The sequence below is a fragment of the Cupressus sempervirens genome, chromosome 5, assembly GCF_028749045.1.
Source record: "Cupressus sempervirens isolate cs-2001-9-10 chromosome 5, ASM2874904v1, whole genome shotgun sequence".
In the NCBI taxonomy this organism is placed as follows: domain Eukaryota; kingdom Viridiplantae; phylum Streptophyta; class Pinopsida; order Cupressales; family Cupressaceae; genus Cupressus; species Cupressus sempervirens.
This window is the reverse complement of record NC_143122.1, coordinates 228,514,679-228,537,021: the sequence shown is the minus strand read 5'-3', so window position 1 is coordinate 228,537,021 and position 22,343 is coordinate 228,514,679. Positions and strand designations below refer to the sequence as shown.

At 36.4% G+C, this 22,343-nt stretch overlaps 1 protein-coding gene across 1 annotated transcript in view; it reads right to left on the bottom strand.

Annotated features, from left to right (window-relative positions):
* LOC149555276 (protein disulfide isomerase-like 5-4) overlaps positions 1-22,343 on the bottom strand; it is a 155,441-nt gene that overhangs the window by 54,694 nt on the left and 78,404 nt on the right. Inside the window, exons 6-11 of the mRNA XM_089829393.1 lie at positions 10,506-10,563; positions 10,197-10,237; positions 9,972-10,046; positions 8,948-9,004; positions 8,421-8,487; positions 8,139-8,279 (exon numbers count right to left, since the gene is read on the bottom strand). Coding sequence (XP_089685519.1) covers positions 8,139-8,279; positions 8,421-8,487; positions 8,948-9,004; positions 9,972-10,046; positions 10,197-10,237; positions 10,506-10,563 — 439 coding nt within the window. The remainder of the gene's footprint in view (positions 1-8,138; positions 8,280-8,420; positions 8,488-8,947; positions 9,005-9,971; positions 10,047-10,196; positions 10,238-10,505; positions 10,564-22,343) is intronic.

Sequence of the window (22,343 nt, the reverse complement as noted above, 5' to 3'; positions counted from 1 at the left end):
CACATATATATCGTTATCAAGAATGGAATATAATAAAAGTAATAATAAGGGATCAATTCATTATAGATATTGTAAATGATACATATTAAAGGACATAAAATGGCTCGGCAATGAGTGGTCAACTCATTCTATTAACATTTGACTAAACAAAAATTCGACCCCAGTGGCTAAACATTATTTGCAGATACCTAGAATGGAGAAGATTATTGTACACCAACAATGCAAAGATAATTCACATACGGTTTCTATATTATAAGATCAAAGAATTAGCGAGAATTTTGGCATTTAGAAGCAGTGAACATCAACCCATGAATTAAGATATAAGGCATGAAGGATATTGAATATCAATACAAGAATAATACAATGATAAGATATAGAGACATAACCCCATAACAATATACATACATTTCGGCATGCAAATTAAAGGTAATATTGCAGTCAATGGAAGACACATGATATGGATCTTAATTATAATTGACTATAGATATTATCGGAAGGGGAACTCTATAGAAAAGGAGGATTGATACCGGGTTCAGAGGGAGTTTGACGCTCCATCAGAAGCATCAATGGATAAAGAGCTCAGAAGATTCATGTTCATAGAAAGTCTAACACATTCGTCTAAAGGAGCGGATAGAGGATTGGTGTCAACTGATCTTTGAAGATCTTGATCATATCATAATTAGAGGGAATTTTGACTTCATGTAAACTTTTGGTATCATGAGTGACTACATGATTTGATGGGCCGACCCCCTATGTACATCATGAGGAAGTGACGACCTCTAAATGATTATCACTTGTATTTGTAGAAGTTCTTCGAAGGTGATGGTCTTACAATAACTTGAGTCATGATATCCATTTATATGTATATTTTGAAACAGATCATGATGAACTATATCTTGTAAATCAACAATAGGTGTTAGATGTCATTCACTTGACAATCTATGAGTTGTGTGTATAGACATATAATAGGTATTTGGTGAATATCATATGTTGATATTCTGCAAGCCATTACCCTATTGAGTACTTGGTGGAAATCATGCGTTGATATTCTCGAGACCAATACTCATGATATCAGATGTGATATCAAACCTTATTGAGTACTTGGTGAATATCATGTGTTCGTGTTTTGTAGGCCATTACTCGGACTATTTGGTGAATATCATATGTTAATATTCTGGAGACCAATACTCATGATATCAAAATGGTAGATATCTTATGATCAAAAGATATCCTTAAAATTTACCATTCCTAATATTACCAATGGTGTAATATATGTCTTGTGTTTATCGTCCCTAGATAAGAGGGAGTGTTGATGTTTGGGAGCTTCAATTGGATAAACTATGAGACTAAAGTGTGTGTGTGTGTGTGTGTGTGTGTGTATTTGTGTATGTGTTTGTCCCCGTGTTGCTATGGAATATATGTAAGTCTGCCTTTTGTTGATGTTTAGTAGCTTTAACTGGATAAACTATTAGACTAAAGTGCAGATATGTGTGTGTGTGTGTGTGTGTGTGTTTGTGCGTGTGTGTGTGTGAGATATAATATAAATCTAATTATTGAATAGACATTTGGAGACAATCGCTATTTGCAAAGGAATCCAAATGTGAGTTCATAATGATTGAGTTTCTTTATCTATGACCTGTGATTAGAGAAACTACACGCAATTTTAGATTGGCCGCCTCCATTTCAAAGGTGAGAAGCTTCTTGGGTTTTAGTTGTTACTATAGAAGATTTGCTCGAGGTTTTTCATAGTTGACATCACCCTTGACAAAACTTATAAAAAAAGTAACATTTCATTGGTCTGAGGAGGCACGGGAGACATTTTATAAGCTCAAGGAGGTCATGAGCACATGTCCAATGTTGCATTGGCTAACTTCACACAGTCATTTTTAGTTGAGTGTGATGTATCTAGTCCGGGGATTGGTGCATTTTTTATGCAAAACAAGCACCTTATTGTATTTGAGAGTAGGAAACTCAGACGTCCAAAGAGATTGTACTCCACTTATGATAAGGCAATTGTCATGCATGCATTGGCTAAGTTCAGACAGTATCTAGTAGGTGCAAATTTTGTTGTCATGATCGATCACAAAAATCTGAAGTATTTCCTAGAACAAAATATCTCAATGAACAATAACAAAAATGGGTAAGAAAGATTCAGGCATAAAATTTTGATGTGGAATTTATTAAGGAAATTAATATTGTTGTTGATGCTCTTTCCAAGAAACTCACCCTCAGTTCTCACCGATATTTCAACTAATTGAAAATCCCAATTATTGGCTATGTATTCCAAAGCCATGGTTGCTTGTGATTTGATTCATAGATGAGTGCAGGATTATATGTATTATGTAATAGATGATGGGATTTATTATAAGAACAGAATGAATCTTGTTCCATGGTCCAAATTGAAGGATAAGGTTATGAGGGCATTGCATGATACCCCTCTAGCAGGGGCATCTAGGTTTCTTCAAAACACATCATCAGCTGTGGGATAGATTCTACTGGGTGGGTCTTAAGGACAATGTGTTGCATCATGTCCAAGAGTGTTTGACTTGTCAGCAAAACAAATCAGAACACACCTATCCTAGAAGCCTTATTTAGCCATTAACCATACCTGAAAATAAGTAGCAAGAAATATCAAAGGATTTTATTACAAGACTTCCACAAGTTCAGGGGAAAGAATGCATCTTTGTAGTTGTAGATGTATTGACAAAGTATTCACATTTCTTCTCCAGTACTACAGATTATGCAGCACCTCAAGTTGTGGATTTATTATTAAAGTGTTCAGGTTGCATGGTCTTCCCAAGACTATAGTTAGTCATCGGGAATGTTAAATTATCAGTATGTTTTGGTAAGAAGTGTTCTGATTGAATATAGAATTGACAGCAAGTACTGGGTACCCCTTCAAACAAATGGACAGACAGAAATTATAAATAAGTGGATTGAGGGCTATCTTAGAAATTATGTCTCATGACAGGACTGTGCTTGGATTAGATGGCTTCACTTAGGTAAGTATTGTCACAATATCACCTTTAATATGTCGATTGGCATGTCTCCATTCAGATCCTTGTATGGGTAGCTTTATCATTTGGACTTGGATTTGATGATAATAAGGTCCATCATGCAAAGGAGACAATTCAGAGTTATCAGGATATTCTCAAGACACTGAAAGATAATATTCAGTATGCTCAAAATCAACAAAAAATGTATGCAAATAGGCACGGAGTTGAGAGAACATCTCAAGTTATGGACATGATTTTCTTGAGTCTACAGCCATATAGGCAATCCACATTAAAGAAGAGTGGCGTGAAAAACTAAAGCCACGTTTCGATGGGCCCTGCAAGATACTGGAAAGAGTAGGTGAAGTCACATATGAGTTAGAACTGCCAGAAGGAAGATTCATAACATTTTCCATGTTTTTAAAAATGATTTGATCTACAAGTGATGAACACTACCAATGGCTTCATCTTCCAATTGTAAGTCTTCTACATATAGATTGATGAATTCAGTTAGTGCCGCCAACTGTATTCCTTAACACGAGCCATAATCAAAGTAGCATGGATATAAATACAGATACGGTACTGGGTATGGACACGAACATTTTTTAAGGCCCCCAATATGGATACGGCTGGACACGACATTAAAAAATAACACATACATTTATTTAACACAGTTTCCTAAGTTATTTTAGGAGATTTTCATTACTTTAAAAGCAATATTGACACATAAATGCTACATAAATATTTATAAGTTAATTTGACACTTCACAAAATGTAAACATAAGGATGAAAATGTTGATGCAAACTTGTATTTCTTGAGACAACTTTCATCATTTTCTTCACAAACTAGCTAACTAAAAGCACCAAAAACAAGCAAAAATCATCAAAACAAACAAACAAACATATTTACAAAACAAGGAAAAGAAAAGAATAACATACCTCTTACAATCACACAAAATGAAGACTTGGAAAAAAACCTCAAACACCTCGGCCTTGCAAACAATTTCGTTTGCAGAGGAAACCCTTCTTGCATTTATAAGGAATGAGAGTTTGAATTTGTTTGTGATCAAGAATTCAAAATGAACAAAAATCTAGGGCTGCCAATGAACAAATGGAAGGAAAAAAGCAAAAAAAAGCACCAAATATACAACAAAATCAAGAAACGCAAACAAAACCAAAGATTTACATTTACTTGGAGGGAAAAGAGTAAAACTTGGAGCAAGGATGAAGTTGGAATCAAACACCTTTCTCCAAATCAGGTTTCTCAAATGCATTTACACATTGCATTCAAGACTTTCAAAACATTTTTAATTTCAAACCCTAAATCATGTTAATTTCTTAGATCTCTACAAATGTAATAATATTGCCGTTATAATTGATATATTTCAAATGCAAATCCCAAACTCTTATAAATACAAGAGTAGGAGACATGTCTCATGAAGAGACATGTCTTTATGATTAATCATTAATAGTTAATATATATCACACTATAACATATGATTTTTATATGTGTGTGTGTGTGTACGTATGTACATATGCATGTATGTATCAACATTGCATCTCAAGATTGAATCAATCCGACTATAGCTATAATCTTATCAAATTGAAGCTTTTTTGCACTTTATTTGGCCCATTACATATTGCATATTTGAGTTGCTTTTTATTGTTTTAAACTACATGTGTAATCTCACTTTAAAAGTGAGATTACATATCCATTTTAAAGCATATGTAATGCCCAGCCAAACGGTTTAAAAAAGATACAAACAATTTCATGCAAAAACAAGTTGTTTTGAATATGGAAGCAATCACAAAAAGTGGTTTAACTCCCATTACATATTTGCATATAATGGAAAAGCAATGAAATATGCAGTGTGCACTAAGAAGTGCAATTTAGCACATGAAAGGAAGCACTATTGGCCAAGGCGTGGTTTTCAACTCCATTCACACATTGCTTATGATGCAAATCACACTTTTCATATGCATTTTCATATTGAGTTGCAAGCATGTGTCTTTAACTTGTTTTAACTTGCACTTTTCACTTCATTTATAATTTACACATGTCTAATTGTTTCACTTTCCAAACGTACTTTTTGGACTCAATTACACATTTCACTTAGAAGTGCATGTGTCATGTGTAATTTGTAATGTCCCCTTTTTAGCATTCATAGCATGATGTTGTCATTAGCCTATTTCCCCACGGTCCCGTAGACTAACCAGGACATTAAAGGGACTTAGAGGCCATTTGGCCTAGATAGTTTCAGTTGCAGGTCTTTCTGAGGGGTTTTGAGGCAACTTTGGGCATACTATTTATAGTAAGTCATATTGGATATGGTCGGACATCCAGTGGCAGCGGTATGTCGATGGTAATTGTTTAAAAATCGACAAGAAGACTTGTTTATCATTGATAAGATTTGTTATGCATTGATAAAGCTATTTTATAAAGTTAAATTTAAATATTTAACTTTATTAATGCATAGACTATAGTTTGTGGGAAATATTTAAATTAAAAGAGTCCCTTTTATTTTATAACACATTGGAGACATAAGTTACATAAAGGGAGTTATCTTTTATCCCACATTGAGAAAACGAAAGATGGAGCTCTTGTGAGAACGCTATAAAAGAAATGGAAGAGCCTCTATTTTAGCATGCTTGGAAATATCAAAGAAATTGGAAAATTTTCTGGAGATTATGTCTCAATAGTTTGAAGGACGAAATCCCTTCAAGCTGGAAATCTTGACGCCATTGAAAGATATGGTTTTGAGATTCAACAGGGTAGCAGTCTGAAAAGCAGATAAAAAAAAGCAATCCGAAAAAGCGGAATCGAAAAAGCAGGCCGAAAAAGCGGAATCGAAAAAGCAGTCCGAAAAAGCGGAACCGAAAAAGCAAGCCGAAAAAGCAATCCGAAAAAGCAGTTCGAAAAAGCAAATCGGAAAAGCAAAGCAAAAAGGGCAACATTGAAAAAAATTATTACAACCATCTACAACCAAGTTCCTTTATTAGTATTGTTTTTTAGGGTGTTATAAGTTTCAGCTGTAAGTGTGCATTATACCAGCATTATCATTTTGTAATCCATGTAAATGCCAAAGTCTTGGCCATATTTCATGAGCATTGTATTAGAAATTTCATTGCAAATTAAGAAAATAATAGTTGCTGGTGTCATTTAAGCAATTCACTATTATTATTTATCAGCTAGTTAGTTTGCATACCAACTGTTTGTAGAAATGTCAGTTGGCTGTAGGTTTTCATTTCATTCATGATCAGCTTATTAGTTTGCATGCCAATTGTTTGACAAAATGTCAATTGGCTGTAGGTTCTCTTTTTGGCATAAATAATGTTATAATTTTACATTCCAAGTGTTTGTCAAAAATACTAGTTGCTGTAGCTGCATATTGCAAGTAGTTTCAGTGATATATATGCATTGAATATTGTCAGAATAAGTTGCACATTCATGTTAGGTCATTGTGTAGTCCATTTTGAGTCTTCTAGCACAAGATTCTCAGTGATGAAAATTAAAAAAAAGAGCCATTTAAAGCAAGCTGAAAAACTATATCAGTCATATGTCCCTTGCATGTGAATTGTTTGACAAAATTCTTTGAGCCTTCAATCAGCATTTTTGAGAGCAGATTTGGGGAGGGTCATTACAGTGGTATCAGAGCTTGCTTGCAAAGTGTTTGACGAAATGTCAAACAACTGAAGTATAAAGATTTTTGGTGTTTGAAGAAGTTATAACCTATTGGGGTTATTACATAATTGGGTTCAACAAGTGCACTCTATGACTTAAGTGATTGAAATATGACTTTCAAGATCAAAATCAAAAAGTGCATGTGTAATGTGTAATTCGGTTCTAAAAGTGCACTTTACGACTTAAGTGATTGAAATATGACTTAAAAGATCAAAAATTGCAATCTTTATAAAGTAAAAAGCGATTTTACATTATAAACATTACAAAGTGCAACACAACATAGGAAAAGATAAAATAGTTCAAGTTTAAAAATATGCAATCAGCATTCTAAAATCCGATCACACATTCGCTTAATATGTTTTGATTGGCAACCCCAGTTAAGGCCTATGATAGCTCAAAACGAGTATGTGACCAAACCAAAGAAATTGAAGGCAACAAAAAGACCAAAACAAATAAGACAAACACACTAAAATGCAAAAGGAACTTTGAAAGCCTCAAAAATCAAGCATATGCCATTAGATTTGATATATCTAATTAAGCTTACAAAAACAAAGGAAACTTGATAAGAACCTTCAATAGAAGGATTCATAATATAAATTAGGAAAGATTAATTGATCAACTTTCACAAATCATATAGTGAATCAACTTAGAGAAATTGGAAATTTTTAATGTCAAAGTTTTGTAGTGGTGCCTTCTTTTTGTGGTTACAAAATGAAGGACAACAAGATGCATGGATGCAAGCTCTCTGAGAACAAAACAAGGAGACATGCAAGGACTTGATCGTCTGAACTCTCTATTATTACCAGCAGATGCAAATGTTGAAGACTCCATAAGAATTGATCATTGAGAACGTGAGGTACTGATTAACAAATTCCTGTGAGAAGCCAATCTGCAGAGCTTGAAATAAGGTTTAACATAAACACCTGAATGTTTAGCTGACACAATGTTTTCCTCAGGATAGGGAATTGGATGCAACAGACATATTGCACAACACAGTTTGCCAAGTTTGTTTCCTTTTCAGATAGGATTGACAATGGATTCTACAACATTAGAATCCACCACACAGTGACAGCATCATCCATCAATGACTGCATAAGAAAATCGTAGCAGCCATAAATCCTCTTTAGGAAATATCCATGGTCAAATATGATGTCCTTAGCATTTTGACAAAATATCATTTAGTAGACAGGTGTGCCATGTTAGATTTTGCCTTGCGCTCTTTACCTATGGCTTGTATGCCCATATTCCTAAAGAATGCCTTAGCTACTTTGTACAAATCTGTAAGTAGTGTATGGGTGCAACCTATAATTCTTCATTAATATTGGAATTCCTTTATGCCTCCATTACATTTTTAGCAATTCACAATGAGTTCACTGTTTCAAAACATACGTTAAATAGAGAAATTAAGGAAATAACTAATACCAAAGCCATCAACAAGATAACCATTTTCATAGGAGACTTGCCTTCTTGACTCGTACAAAACCCTCAATTCTGCAAGCCCCAGTCTTTGGCGCAGGCCGTTTGGTTTCATTTGAAGAACCTGATTTATCCTCCAACGCCAATCTTGACTCCGTGGGAATGCTTTCAACCAATGCCTCCATAGCCTGGTTGATACGCATAAGAGTACAAAGCAAATTAAGCATCAACTAAGAACTGGAAAAATGCATGCCAAACTGTGTAGAACGAGAATGCACAATGACAAAAAAATACACTTTCAATATTTGCATATATGCTTCTGTGCATACCGCAACCAATGAATCAGTATCCCTATCTCCATAATAAGATTCATGTTCATGGTGTCCATGATTATCCCTGAGGAAAATGTTATCTATCAGTGTATGAAAGTAAACTAAAAAATGAATGAGTTTCTGGGAGAGGTATAGAACATCCAATGCAACTGTGAAACTGAGAGTTTGAGAATTTCACAACACGTTTATGGAAATAAACTCAAAAAATAGGTCAAATCGATATAAATGAACAGGAATATTTAATGCATTTTAAATTTTATTCTGATGAAAAAACAAGCAAAGTATTTGTTATTTGTTATGATTACATACATTGTCACTCAAGACAATTATATTTTTTGGAAACATCACCTGCACAATTTTATTTTATTTTTGTGTATGCCTTTTGCTGTCAATGCATTACAGGAAAACATACAATGACCATGTATGATTCCTTTGGCTTAAAAGATGTTCTGACCTACCATAGGCGGATAATGCAACAACCAGAAAAACAACAGATATTGAATGTTTTAAACAATTTGATTTACCTTACGTCATTTCCCTTGCGGAAGATTCTGATAGAAGGGTATCCTTGAATGTGATGCCTGTAAAAATGGCGACAGTTTTGAGTTCACAATGCTAACGGAAAACAAAATCTGCATGAATGCATTTAGAGAGGAGGAAAAGAATTTAGAGTATTAAATTGAATAGATCAGAAGGGGTTTAACTGGTGTTGCATTGGAAAATTAATACACCAGAACCTTATCATATGGGAAGAGGCAATACTGCAAGCCAAAACAAAGGCATAGGCAATATTGTCCAGTGATAGTGCTTAAACGACACAAAACCATTAGCTTGGAAACTGCCTCCAAAAGAATTGAAGCATACATGACTAGACCAGCAACATTAACTAATAAATTTGACAAAGATAGAAGCAATCATGAATATTATTATGATGATTCTAGATAGGATATATTAACCACTCGTGGGTTACAATGAAAATCCCAATAAGGCACTATATTTGATTACCATTTGAATCTGTACTTATCTAAAACCATACTGTTTTAGTCAATTTTTGAAAGGAAAAAATGATTCAATGACAAAAACAATAGCCTAACCACCAAGTTACCATAAACCTAGGCTATAACTGTTATATAGCATATATCTTCTGACTGGCTTATTGTCCAATCTCCTTCACACGAATTCCATCTGTCTTCTTTGTATGACCATCCATTTGTCTAATAAAATAGCCATGGATGTGTATTGATGGCATCCTTCCTGCTTTTTCAAGACCCACAACAAACCCTTTCCCAAATCCTTAGTGGAAATGATGGTGAAGGCCTCTCACAGGCCAAGTACAGATTTGAATACAGGAAGGAGTAAGCTATGCATACCAAATAAGAACAATATATGTGGTAAAAACAATATGCATCCCCTTGTGGGCTTCCGAAAAGCATGTCACTGAAACCAAGTTGATGCACCAATGACACAGAAGGCCACATGACAAGTACAGCAGAATTTTATTCTTGGTAAGCCACAGGCAAAGTTGAAGCTAAGGAAGATAGGCATTACCTTCTACATACATCAACTTCTGCAGTGCAGTCAACCTTGCCTAACAAGATTCTTCTATCCATCTCAGGATCGTATCTGAAAATCCAGTTGATTTAAAAGCCCATAAGGAAACAGATATGCTCAATCAATAATAAAGCCGACAAATGATAAAAAAACTTAAAAGGTCCATAACCAACTTCATATGCAGAAAATAATCATCAAGAAAAGAGAAAAACATGTAATAACCTCTCTCTCATAATTTTGGCTGCTTTTTCCCATGATGGTTTCTGGAAAATGCAGAATAAAGCATGCAAGTCAATATCAGAGAATATGGAGCTAGTTTATGGTAATGTAGAATAAGGTTTGTTTATATTATATTAGCAGGTTACATAAAATCAACTCTGTTTGTGGAATGAATCCTTCAGATAATTTAAATTCTCAAAATTCAAAAATAAACTATTCAATAATAAGTTATTACAATCCAAGGAAATGTTTTTTTCTTGACAACATAACAAATAACATGTGCATTATAAAATTAAGCCTGAAATTGATTACCAGGCGAGCGCTCCATGAACACCAAGGAGCAAAAAAATTGACCACAAATATTTGGTACCTGGCAAAAATTAATCAAACAAATTAGAAACATTGGCATTGATGACCACATTCTATTCTTCAAATATTAGCATTCCTAAAGTCAGTAATATTGACAAGGCAGAGTACCTGTGTCGTATGGCATAACTGAAAACAATGGTCAGTGAAACAAATTTGCTCTTGAGTTTTGATTAACAAATTGACTGGCTTTTCATATTTCAAATAATGCAAAGTCCAAATTAAATTCTAATATTTGTTCTATAATACAAAAACATAACACATTATAAAATCTCCTCACCAAAATATATTTATGTATTCTCCAACAAACATAATAATCACGATAATTGGAATTAATTGCTATCCAAAAATAGAAGAAAATTAAAAAACAAAAAAGAATCAGTTTGTAAAGAAATCAAGAACAGTTTGCAGAGAAATTTAATAAAACAAAATTTAACACAAAAAGAATAATTAAAAATTATCCTGGTTAGATTTGACAAATAAATTAATATAAAAAACTTGTACTTCATATCCAACAAGATACTAGTCCCTGGGCCAGATATAGCTATTGGGAAAATCTTATGTAATATGTTGCAGTGCTCATGCTCCCAAACAATCTAGACTGATTTCTACAGGTTTCTTCACCAACTCCTAACAAGTAGAAATGTCCCACCACATTTCCTAACCATTTCCCTCAAAGCTATACTATTCAATGGGAGCTAATCATCTGATTTGGAGAACTCAGGAGGCCCTTGAGTAGATACATATTTCATTCCAAGAAAAAACACATAAAATTGATTTACTGCGAAAGTGCCTAAGAATTTGGAACATTACAACCCCAAAGAAAACCTCCATCTCGTTCAAGAATGGAGTGGGTTTTAAAATCTTGATTACAATTGCCTATATAAAATTTCATGCAAGAGCATTCCCACATGTGATGGATTTCAATTACAAACTGTTACTTGAACACTAGATATGAGATCCAGGATTCGAGGGGTAAGAGAACCAGAAAAAATGGAACAAATGGTTAATCATGCTGAAAAAGCTAAGGAGGTTTGGCATAAACCACCTGCTGATTTTACAAAGCTTAATATCAATGATTCAGAAGTGATTTAAGGCAAGTGAGGATAATTTTGTGTTCAGGGTATGGAGGTTTTATTTAGGGTGGTTCTTCCTTCCTAGGTAAACATATCAATAATGAAACTGAGTGACAAGGGGAGTTGTTAAGCTACTGTTGGCTTCTTTAATGGGAATTCAGCAGTTAAAGGTCGGAGAGTCCATTGCACTGACCAATGGGCTCCATAAAAGATATTACCCTGACAAGGAGTTCAATCAATGTCTATATGTATCGTAGCCTTATGTCAACATTTAAGGACGCTCTTCTCACAGCAGATGGAAAGCCAAGTCAGCAGTAAACTTATTGGCCCTCTCCAAAGCTGATCAAGAACATCTATTAGTCTTTTATAGTGCTTGTTTTGGTTCTGGATTTTTTTTCATTTTCAAGCCCTCTTAAATTTATTTGTCAGTATTTACATGGGGGTACAATATTTTGCATGGGATACATGAACCTATTCCCTATATTCAATCACATCAAGTTCATTCTAATCTGTTTAAGGGAAGATAATAAGCAGATTTTGAGTGGTTCACCCATGAGTTTATCTTTATAAGGGCAAGCCTTATTGGTGGCATGTGGAAGTTCTTGTTATTTATAAAGGCTTGGTGGTTTTTTTGTAGGAGCATCGGTTTTTATGCTCGTTGGTGTGCGGAGGTTGTTCCTAGGCATTTGATACTCATAGGTGCATTTTCTCTACTGTTATGCACAAAGACAAGCACAAGGAAGGCTCTCAAACCAAAAAGCCCCTATCTTTGTGGCCATCTTTCAAACAAGTGTTGATGGTCCATTTCAAAGAAATTTTGGGATAGGTGTTGTAGGACTACACCAATTCAAGGACTTCATCCTGATAAAATAACTAATATAATAACTTACAAAAGAGAATAATATAATAGGAGATGTGCTGCATATACTTGATAATACACAAGAATAATGGGCCACTTAGATGGGGCAACCCTCCAAAGTTTCCAAAAAGAACACAATTCACAACACGATAATGATAATTTACCATTAGCTCTTAAATATATCCAACTCATGCCTTGGATACTGCCCGAGCCAGCTTAGCTACTTATATAAAACTGTATTAACAATCATTTAACTTAAAACGGTAATGGTAGCCACAAGCTGACTAGTGATATCCCTACACACCCTATTGGATTAAGGGTGTAGCGTGCTCCAAATTCACACAATCATCATCAATGTCAATCAATTATGGATGCTTCTACACAAAATCTTACTCATCCCTTTGGTATTTTTTATTAGTGATTTTTTTACAAGCTTTTGACCCATCCTTCAAAAAAGCTTGCAAACAATATAGATATATTTGACTATTGCATTTCCAACAACAATAATTGAACCATACCTTTATCTATCCTTTGGAATTCATGATTTTCATTTGATGCAATCTTACAATCTATGGATACTTTGCTTGCAACTGCTTTAGCTATGATATTTTACCCTCTTAAGTATAACCACATAAACAACTCCTAAGAGTTCATGTCAGTTTTTCCCAAAGAAGTGAGCCACTAAAGTTCCAAAACAATGTCTACTCAACCATGGGATGGCAAACATAGAACAATCAAGCATTTAGTCTCCCATGGTGATTAAAATTGTGCGGCATTTCCCTAAAATACTAATTATATCTCTACTTCAATCTTAACCTAAAGTTTTGAGATTCAGTAAACAAATAGTTCAATGATTTGTCAAATTACTACTAATGAAGTTGTGAGTACTCCATGAGTCAATCAACATTTATTACCTTCTACTATTTTATGGAAACCAATAACTAAGTGGTTATGGAGCATTTATACCTAACACAGCATATCAAGATATGGTTGGACAACTTTTGATTTGTCTACTGCCACTATTGCCACTTCATCCTTTTCTTCACCATAAGTACCACTAATGTAGAACAAATTCTTCTAAACACATATATGTCCTTTATAATATTTTCCATCACACTTGAAACGCAACCATTCAGCCTTTTCTTCAATTAGTAGAGTTGTCAATCTCATGGTTTGAAGACATAATAATGCTAGGAAATCCTCCCTTTAGTTAACCAAGAATATTTCTTCTAACTACCTTACCATATCATTGATTGGGATATAGAATATAAATGAAATATGTACACCTCAGATTTGATGTGGTCTTATAAACCCCTTAAAATAATTCCCTCAAATATTTCCCAACAACTCGCTCCACCCTTACAAACAAAGTTTGGAATTGATGCATGTACTCCTTCACAATACCTATTGCTTTAGTTTAAGTTGGTTGAAGTAGCTACCAATTTCTATTCAAAGTTTATAAAACCAATCATTTCATATATTTCCCCCAATGATCCTCTCTCAACATTTTTATTCTATATATACTTTACAATTCTAAGAGTTATGTCTTTTCATAACAATCATCATATAATAATTATATATATTATATTAATAAACTATATTTCTTATTAATATATTTTATTATTATCTTTAATACTATTACATAATATATTTACTTTATATATTATTAATAATGATATTTAATTCTCATATTTCAAAAGTAATATATTAAGCAATATTATAGTATGATTATAATTAATTATTAACTATATTATTATTTATATTATTACTATCTTCTTGATTTATTATTTAACTATATCTTTATTATATGATTCCTATTTTGATGAGGATATCACAATCCACCCCTCTCGAATTTGCTTGCCCTCAAGCGAAGATCATTCGGACATATCCTTCCTCATAGATACTGTTGGTTCCTAAAACTACAGATTGGAATCCTACGAGCCTTGCCCGCTGCATGCTGGGATATCCAACCGATAATGGCCAACTTGACGGGACTAATCGATGCAATCCAAATCCCCTGCACTTCTCACTCTACAAGGCCAAGGCGGGTGCACCTAATCCTAGCCAAAACACTTAGATTCAAGACACTTATAAAAGATTGATTAGAATGTGAATGTATTGAAAGTTTCCCAAAAGGCAAGAATTATAGAAAACTTCAAACTTGCAAATTATGAATTAAGAATAATGAATATATGAGTGTTTTAAATAAAAGTAATTATTATAGATGATTGTGACAAATGAATTTTATTTTTATTTTTGAAAAAAAGGGGTAAAAACTTTATTAAATATCAGAAAGCACTAATACAAAGAAATCAAGGACCTAAGATCCTGGGAAGAAATAGAAGTATAGCCCCAAATAGAGATAAAACAGCCAACACCATCATCTGACATCATTCTCAACCCTATCCTCATCAAGAATGCTCCTTAAGTCGAGATAGAGCTCTTGAGGAACCAACTCCCATTCTTCAATTCTCCATCCCTCAGCATGCTCAGAAGCCCATTTTGCCGAACAATCAGCTGCCCTATTCCACTCCCTTGGAATATGGGAAAAAGTCACCATTTCCATCAAATAACTAATTTGCAAAATTTGTTGCACAATCCTAGCCAATTGCCAATTAACATCAGCCACTTTCTATTCAATAAGCATGTTGATCAAAACCTGGGAATCAGATTCACAAACAATTCTTCTCCACTCTAGAGCATGAGGTTTCTCAAGAGTAGCAAGAATCGCCAACCCTTCCACCAGGTTAATGGTTTGAATCTCATCATAAATCGAAAAGATAAAGATCACTGAGCCCATAGCATCTCTACCAATCCCGCCAATCCCAAACAGACCCGGATTACCCCTTGAAGACCCATCAATATTGATCTTCAAGACCCCATAGAAGGGAAGCTGCCATTTACCAACCTTGTCAATTTTTTGTTTCTCATGACGCCTTTTCTTAACCCTAGTTAACATCGAAGAAGACCCCAAAGTCCCAAATCTCTCCACCAACTTTGTATCTAGTTTACTCAAAGGTAATTCCACTACACACTTAACCTCCACTGTCGCTTGAATCATGCCCAATATCCTCTGCCAATTTTTTTGCACTAACCTTTGCTCTCCACAAAAGATCCTTCTATTGCGTTCCAACCAAATCTGCCATAATAAGAAGATAGGCTCCAAGAACCACACCTCCTGCAAAAAAGGGTCCATAGAAGGGGGACGACCCATCCCCTGCCAAAACTCAATCAAGGAGGTATGGATGCAAGGAGCTGTCCAAACTCCCCACCAACAATGCCAAAGTTGTAGTGCAAAAGAGCAATGAAAGAACAAATGGGAAGAATCTTCCTCATTAGCCCCACAAATAACAAAAATAGAAGGGCCATCGAAACTTCTCTTTCGAATATTATCCCAAGTCAAACACTTATTCCAAGCCAACATCCAGATAAAATAGTTACATTTTGGCCAAGATATCTTGTTCCAGATCTTCTTCCACTAGTGCACTTCCAGCAAAACTATCTTACGATACATCAATCTGCTGTACCCAGAGGCAACCATGTAAGTCCCCTTAGGATTGGGGGACCAGGCAAGCACATCGTCCTCCTCCCAGAGAGAACAACATCTTCTACTGGACAAGATATTTTGTAGCATAGCAAACTCCTCCTATAAATCAGCAACCGGCCATTCATCTGGGGGCTTCCATTTAGCTATTTCCATCTGACCACAAGGAAAAAAATACTTAAAATCACTCACCCGTGACCAACCCGCCTCAAGAAACCGTTGGGAAAGAACCACAAGGTTAGGAAATTGAGATAAGATTGGGGGATATCCATCCCAAGAGTCTGACCAGAATTGGGCTTCCACCCCATTCTTCCAAATCCAAAATAAGCCATCCTTAATAAGCTTAGCCCCTTTCTTTAGAGTATCCCAAATCATAGATCCCTTCCCCCCAAGTGGGTACCTAGAAATATCGACATGAGGAATCCCCGAGAGATACTTCTAAGAAAGAACCATCGCCCAGCTCTGATCTTGCTGATTACACCACCACCAATAAAGTTTAGCAGCCAACGCCTCTCCTGTCAAAGCCCACTACCTCAAGCCAAGTCCCCCATACTGTTTCGGAATACACACCACTTCCCATCTAGCCAAACTCCATTTGGAGGTCTCCAAGCAGCCCGCCTATAAAAATTGGCGTATCACATAGTCTAGAACCTTAAGAAATCCCATAGGAGCAACCTGGAGCATGCATCTATAAATGGGCAAAGCCTGCACCACGGACTTAATCAACTGGACACGACAACCAAAGGATAACCAACAGTGAGTCCAGTGATTAACTTTCACCCAAAATTTGTCCAAAACAACCTGCCATGACTCCCTGGGAAGCCTACTCACCAAGATGGGAATGCCAAGATACTTCAATGGAAGACTCCCAATCTGAAATCTCAAAGTGTGAGCAATCGTTTGTTGAATAGAGCTCGGAGTATTGAAGAAGTAGATGGAAGATTTTCCCTCATTAATCTGATGTCCTGATGCAGCCCAGTACACATCCAAGACCCTGCGAAGATTGGATGCCTCCCACATTGTAGCCATCCCCATCAAAGCAGTATCATCTACAAATTGCAAGTGAGACTGCGGGGATAAGGCCCCAACCCACCTCCAGCCTTGAATAACACCAGACTCCACATTCTGTTTAATCCATCTCCCCAAGTCTTCCGCCAGAAGAATAAACAAATAAGGGGAAAGAGGGTCTCCCTGATGCAACCCCCTTGAAGCCCCAAAAAGCTCATAATGGCTCCCATTAATAAGCACCGAGAAAGAGACTAAAGTAACACAGCTCCAAACCCATTGAATCCAATCCTCCACAAAACCAAAGGCACTAAGAACCCGCCTCAGGAAAGACCACCTAACTCTGTCATATGCCTTGGCCATATCCAATTTGATAAACATCGCTTTTTCTTTTGATCTAGCCATAGAATAGATGACCCCGGTTGCAATAACAATCCCATCCAGAATTTGCCTACCCTCAACAAAGCCACTTTGCTCCTCATATATCAAATCAGCAAGCCCCTTCTTCAACCTGTCTGCAATAAGTTTGGAAATAATTTTGTAAATAACATTACATAAAGAGATGGGTCGAAATTGGCTCAACCTATCAGCCCCCTCACTCTTGGGGATAAGAGCAAGAAAAGTAGCATTAAGAGCCCTTAACATCCGCTTATTGTGTTGAGACTCATGAACCACAGCCAGGAAATCAAATTTAATGATATCCCAAAACTCTTGAAAAAACTCAATTGGAAAACCCTCAAGACCTGGTGCCTTCCCTTTCTTCATATTAAAAACAACCCCTTCCAGCTCATCGCTCATGAGCTGCTGGTTCATATCTTAGGTCACAAGAGAGGGGATACATGAAAGAACTTGCACTTCCTCAGAAGACCCCCCTTACGAGTCCTCTCTAAAGAGAGATTCAAATTACTATACTGCCTCCCTGAGCATTTCTGGAAAGGAGGAAAGATGCTCCCCCCTATCATTCACCAACCCCAAGATAGAGTTACCATGTCTCTTGGCTTTCACAGAGTTGAAGAAAAAAGCTGTATTTTTGTCCCCTTCTTGAAGCCACTCAATTCGCGCCTTCTATTTCCAATACATTTCCTCTCTTAGTTCCCATTCTTCAAGCAATTTTATAGCCCGAGCCTCATCCTGAAGCAATACATCTGTAACTCCCTCCTCTCTTATCCTCCTTGTGATATCATCCAAATTTGACTAGGCCCCCGCCTTCACAAGGAAGACATTCCCATAGTGTAAACGATTCCATCGTTTGAGCTCAAATTTAACATATTGAAGAAGCTTAGCAAAAATATACATAGAAGTGCAATAGGCTGGTCTACCTTTCTTCCACCACTCGAAGACCAAATCACACAAGGATGAGTCTCGAAGCCACATAAGCTGGAACCTAAAGGAAGGCTTCCAAAGTACCCGAGTTGATTCTGCAGACAGTTTAATAGGCCAATGGTCCAATCCTCTCCAATCCAAGATCTCAGTGCAAGATGACCACATCCCTCCAGTCCAGTAACAAGAAACCAGGAACTGGTCTAACCTTTCTACGATACAAAACTCTCCACTCCGACAGTTGTTCCAAGTGAACTGTCCATTGCTAGGCTTAATATCCACAAGGTTCAAGGTGTTGATATTGTCTTGAAGCAGTACTACAGAAGGCTCCAATCTTCCAGTACCACCCCACTGCTCAACCAGCTCACAAATCGCATTGAAATCTCCAGCTAAGATCCAAGGATGAAAGGGCAACATGCTACAAATCATCCTGATGTGGGATCACAAAACTTGTTTACCCTAGAAATCAGTTGGAGCATAAATATTGGAAAATAATATGACCTCCCCTGTCACTAGGCAGGTAGCAATCATGGACATAGAGGATTTAGAGGAAATCCACCAAAGAGGCTGAATTTTTCGAGGATTCCATAAACAAGCCAAACCCCTAGAAGCACCAATGCATTGGCATTCCCCACTACTCCACAACCTAGGCTTCAGACCTAGCATACCCTCCACAAATAACTTAGTTTCCTACAAAAAGAGAACATCAAGACCTTGTCTTTTGACTAACTCATGAACCGCTTTTTGTCTAGGACTAATGTTCAAGCCCCGCACATTCCATGACAAAACAATCATTTCAAGGGACATGAAAAGATAGCATCCAGAGGCTTAACTGCCCCTGACTCCACCAAATTTTCACCAGCTAATTTGATCTTTTCCACATCCTTTTTTCGGCCAGATTTGACAAGTTTCTCTACCCCACCCTTCTTGATATCTTTCTGCAAAATGCCCAATTTGGGAGGAGGCTTAATCTTCGCTGCCGAGCTTGAACCAATGTGTTGTCCAATAGCCAGAGAATCCATACCTACTGTTGTAATAATGGCCAAGAGTTCCTACACCTCAAAAGTCTCCTTTTGCTGGTCAGCAACCAATTGCTTGCACTCATCCCCTAGGGGATCCATAGTAAAATCGATGACAGGGTCCTCCTTAGCTAAGTCCACAAGCCCGTGGTCCAAATTGAGCAAACCTGAGTTCATCTCCTGTTGGCTAAGCTCATCCAACACCTCAAACCTGTTAAAGGTATCACCCTGCCTTTCTTTAAAAGACCTCTTTTGACCCCTATTCTGATTTCGAGCCCTAATCGGAACAAAACAATCAGAAGTACCTGTCTCATCTGGAGATATTTTCTTCCCTTTATCAGTTTCAGGAGGATTGCTTACAGGCTGTGACCGAAGGGGATCCTGAGGTTTATTCCTTGGGCATCTTCGCTGCAAATGACCATATTCTCGACAAAGGTGACAACGAAAAGGCAGAGTTTCATAGTCTAATTGTTGCACCCAAGAATTAGAACCCGCACACATCTCTATTGCATCTAGTAAAGGTCTACTTAGATCAATTTCAACACAAATGCGAGGAAAAGTCCCTACAAGTTTTCCAAGCACTGAGGCCAAAAGATGCAGCACACCCTCTCGACAGCATTTAACTGGGAATCTTGGCAAGCGAACCCATACTAGGACACGATTAGGTAACTCCTCTGCAGGGTTGAAGCTAGCATGCCATGGCTTGATAAACAACCTAACCTTATTGTGGAAATAAGGGCCTCCCTCAAACACCCTATTGCGATCAGCAATACAATTGAAAGTAACCATGAAATAACTGTTCGCTAAAAACATTATCTCCATTTCCCCTTCCAGCTCCCAAGTCCTCCGAGCCCAAACCTCCAGGAATTGCAAGGACACCCTCATCCCTAAGACCTTACAATATAGAGAATGATGCAAATAATATTCAACATCATCCGCAATCATTTCAACTGGGACCACCAGTTTTGGCCTCTCCTTGCACCTCTCGAGACATCTATTGGTCTTCGTAATCCTTGAGCCATTAGATAACCCCAAATCACCATTCTTAGAGTTTGGAGAAAACAAATTGTTGTCAAAAATCTTCATCCCTTGATTTGAAAACTTAGGGCCTAGAGTCGCCCGATAATCCATGTGAGGCCTCATCATTGCTATCTCCCCCCTAGCATCAACCATTTACAAAAGCCACTGAATGAAGAAGGTAAACCCTCCTCCCTTAAACCAATCCCTTCCAGCTCCAAAGCTATAACTTCACTCCCCCATCCTTCACAACAGAAAACACAGCAGAGCCACAGGATATCAAATCCCCAACAGCACTGCCCACTTCCCACGCTCAATGCAAGCTAGCAGGCAAACGTCCAATGTTCCCTGAGTGCAGCAAGAATCTCCACCTCCAGAGCACGTCCCAGCCCACAGCCCGACAAGAAGAGCCACCCAAATCTGCCCCTTTGAACCCCAAACACCCACCTTTGCAGCATGCAGAGAGAAAAAAAACGAAACAGAGCTAGGGCATGCGTGCCCAAGCTCGCAGCGCAGACCAGAATGACAACCACAGCCATTTTTCAATCGGTGTGACAAATGAATATATTAATTCTTCAAAGGAAAGATATAAAATTATTGCCAGCGTATGGATTGCGAATTATGAAAAATATAAAGACCAGTGTCGAAGGGCGATAGAGTCAATATTATAAGTTTAAAACGTACAACTTTATAAAATTCTACACACATCAATTATAAACAATTTAGTAATCAAGATGCAACAGATCAAATATATGGATGCAATTTTAAAATAGTCTAGAATGCATTTTAACTCCTGCGGTTTGGAGACAAACCAAACATAGATTCAAAAACAATTAAATATTTCACATTATCTATGATGTTTGATTTTAAAATGCTATAATTGATCCTATCCACTTATCTATCATATAAATTATTTATAAAATTAAAATAATAATTATTAAGGGCGAAGATGAAACTACATAATACTTTAACTCTAAAGCTTCATCCAAATAAAATAAAATAAATATTTCTTATTGATAATGTTGAAAATAAAATTGAACTAGAGACACTCCTTATGGATGATCCATCCACTGTAATTTGATTTCAAAATCGCATAAGAATTTATTCAATAATCCACAATCTACGACCCTAGTTCAAAACTTCATTTCTTTACCAATGAAACAATAAAATATATCCTAGAGCATATATGACTTGGATATGTAAAAATTTGTATATGGATGTATTGTATCCTATATATTTTCTCATCTACTTTCAATCTCCTATTTATAGAGAATGATGGGTCATATGGTTGTTTCCAAATGAATCACCTTTCCAAAGTAAATAACTAAATACTTGTTTACATAGCATGAACTTTAAATTTATAATTTGGTATTGTTTTAAGGGATTAAAACCAACATTTCGTGACCATTCCTATATCTTCTAAGCGGCAATAAAATCACGGGCAATGATATAGGTGGCCTTCGAATCTCTCCAATTATTGAAATGCATAGATGTTAATCAAGATTTGGACTAAGGAACAATCATAACATGCTCGCAATATTCCGTACTACAGGTTCACAAGGAATCCTTCAACCTACAATAAATATAGAATATGTGTCACTGGATAACGATTGGTGAAAAACAATGTTCCAATGGCTCTTCTCCAACAAGCCCGTCCATTATCTAGTCTTTAGCATGCATACTATATCGGGCTCTGAATATTTCTCAGAAGTCTATCACTCTTGCTATTCAAGTATTCGTTATGCCTTCTAATACTTCAAACATCTCTGTTGCCATCTTTACCAATGAAGACATTGGGTGACTATCATATTCCAAACTTTCTACTCATTTCTGCATCGCATCCCTATTTCTTTTGTACTTGGCAATCAGTGATATCGCAAAAGAGAAACACTTTATCATTTTCCGTGAATGGTCAAGTGGCTCACTATTTTTCATGCTTAAATA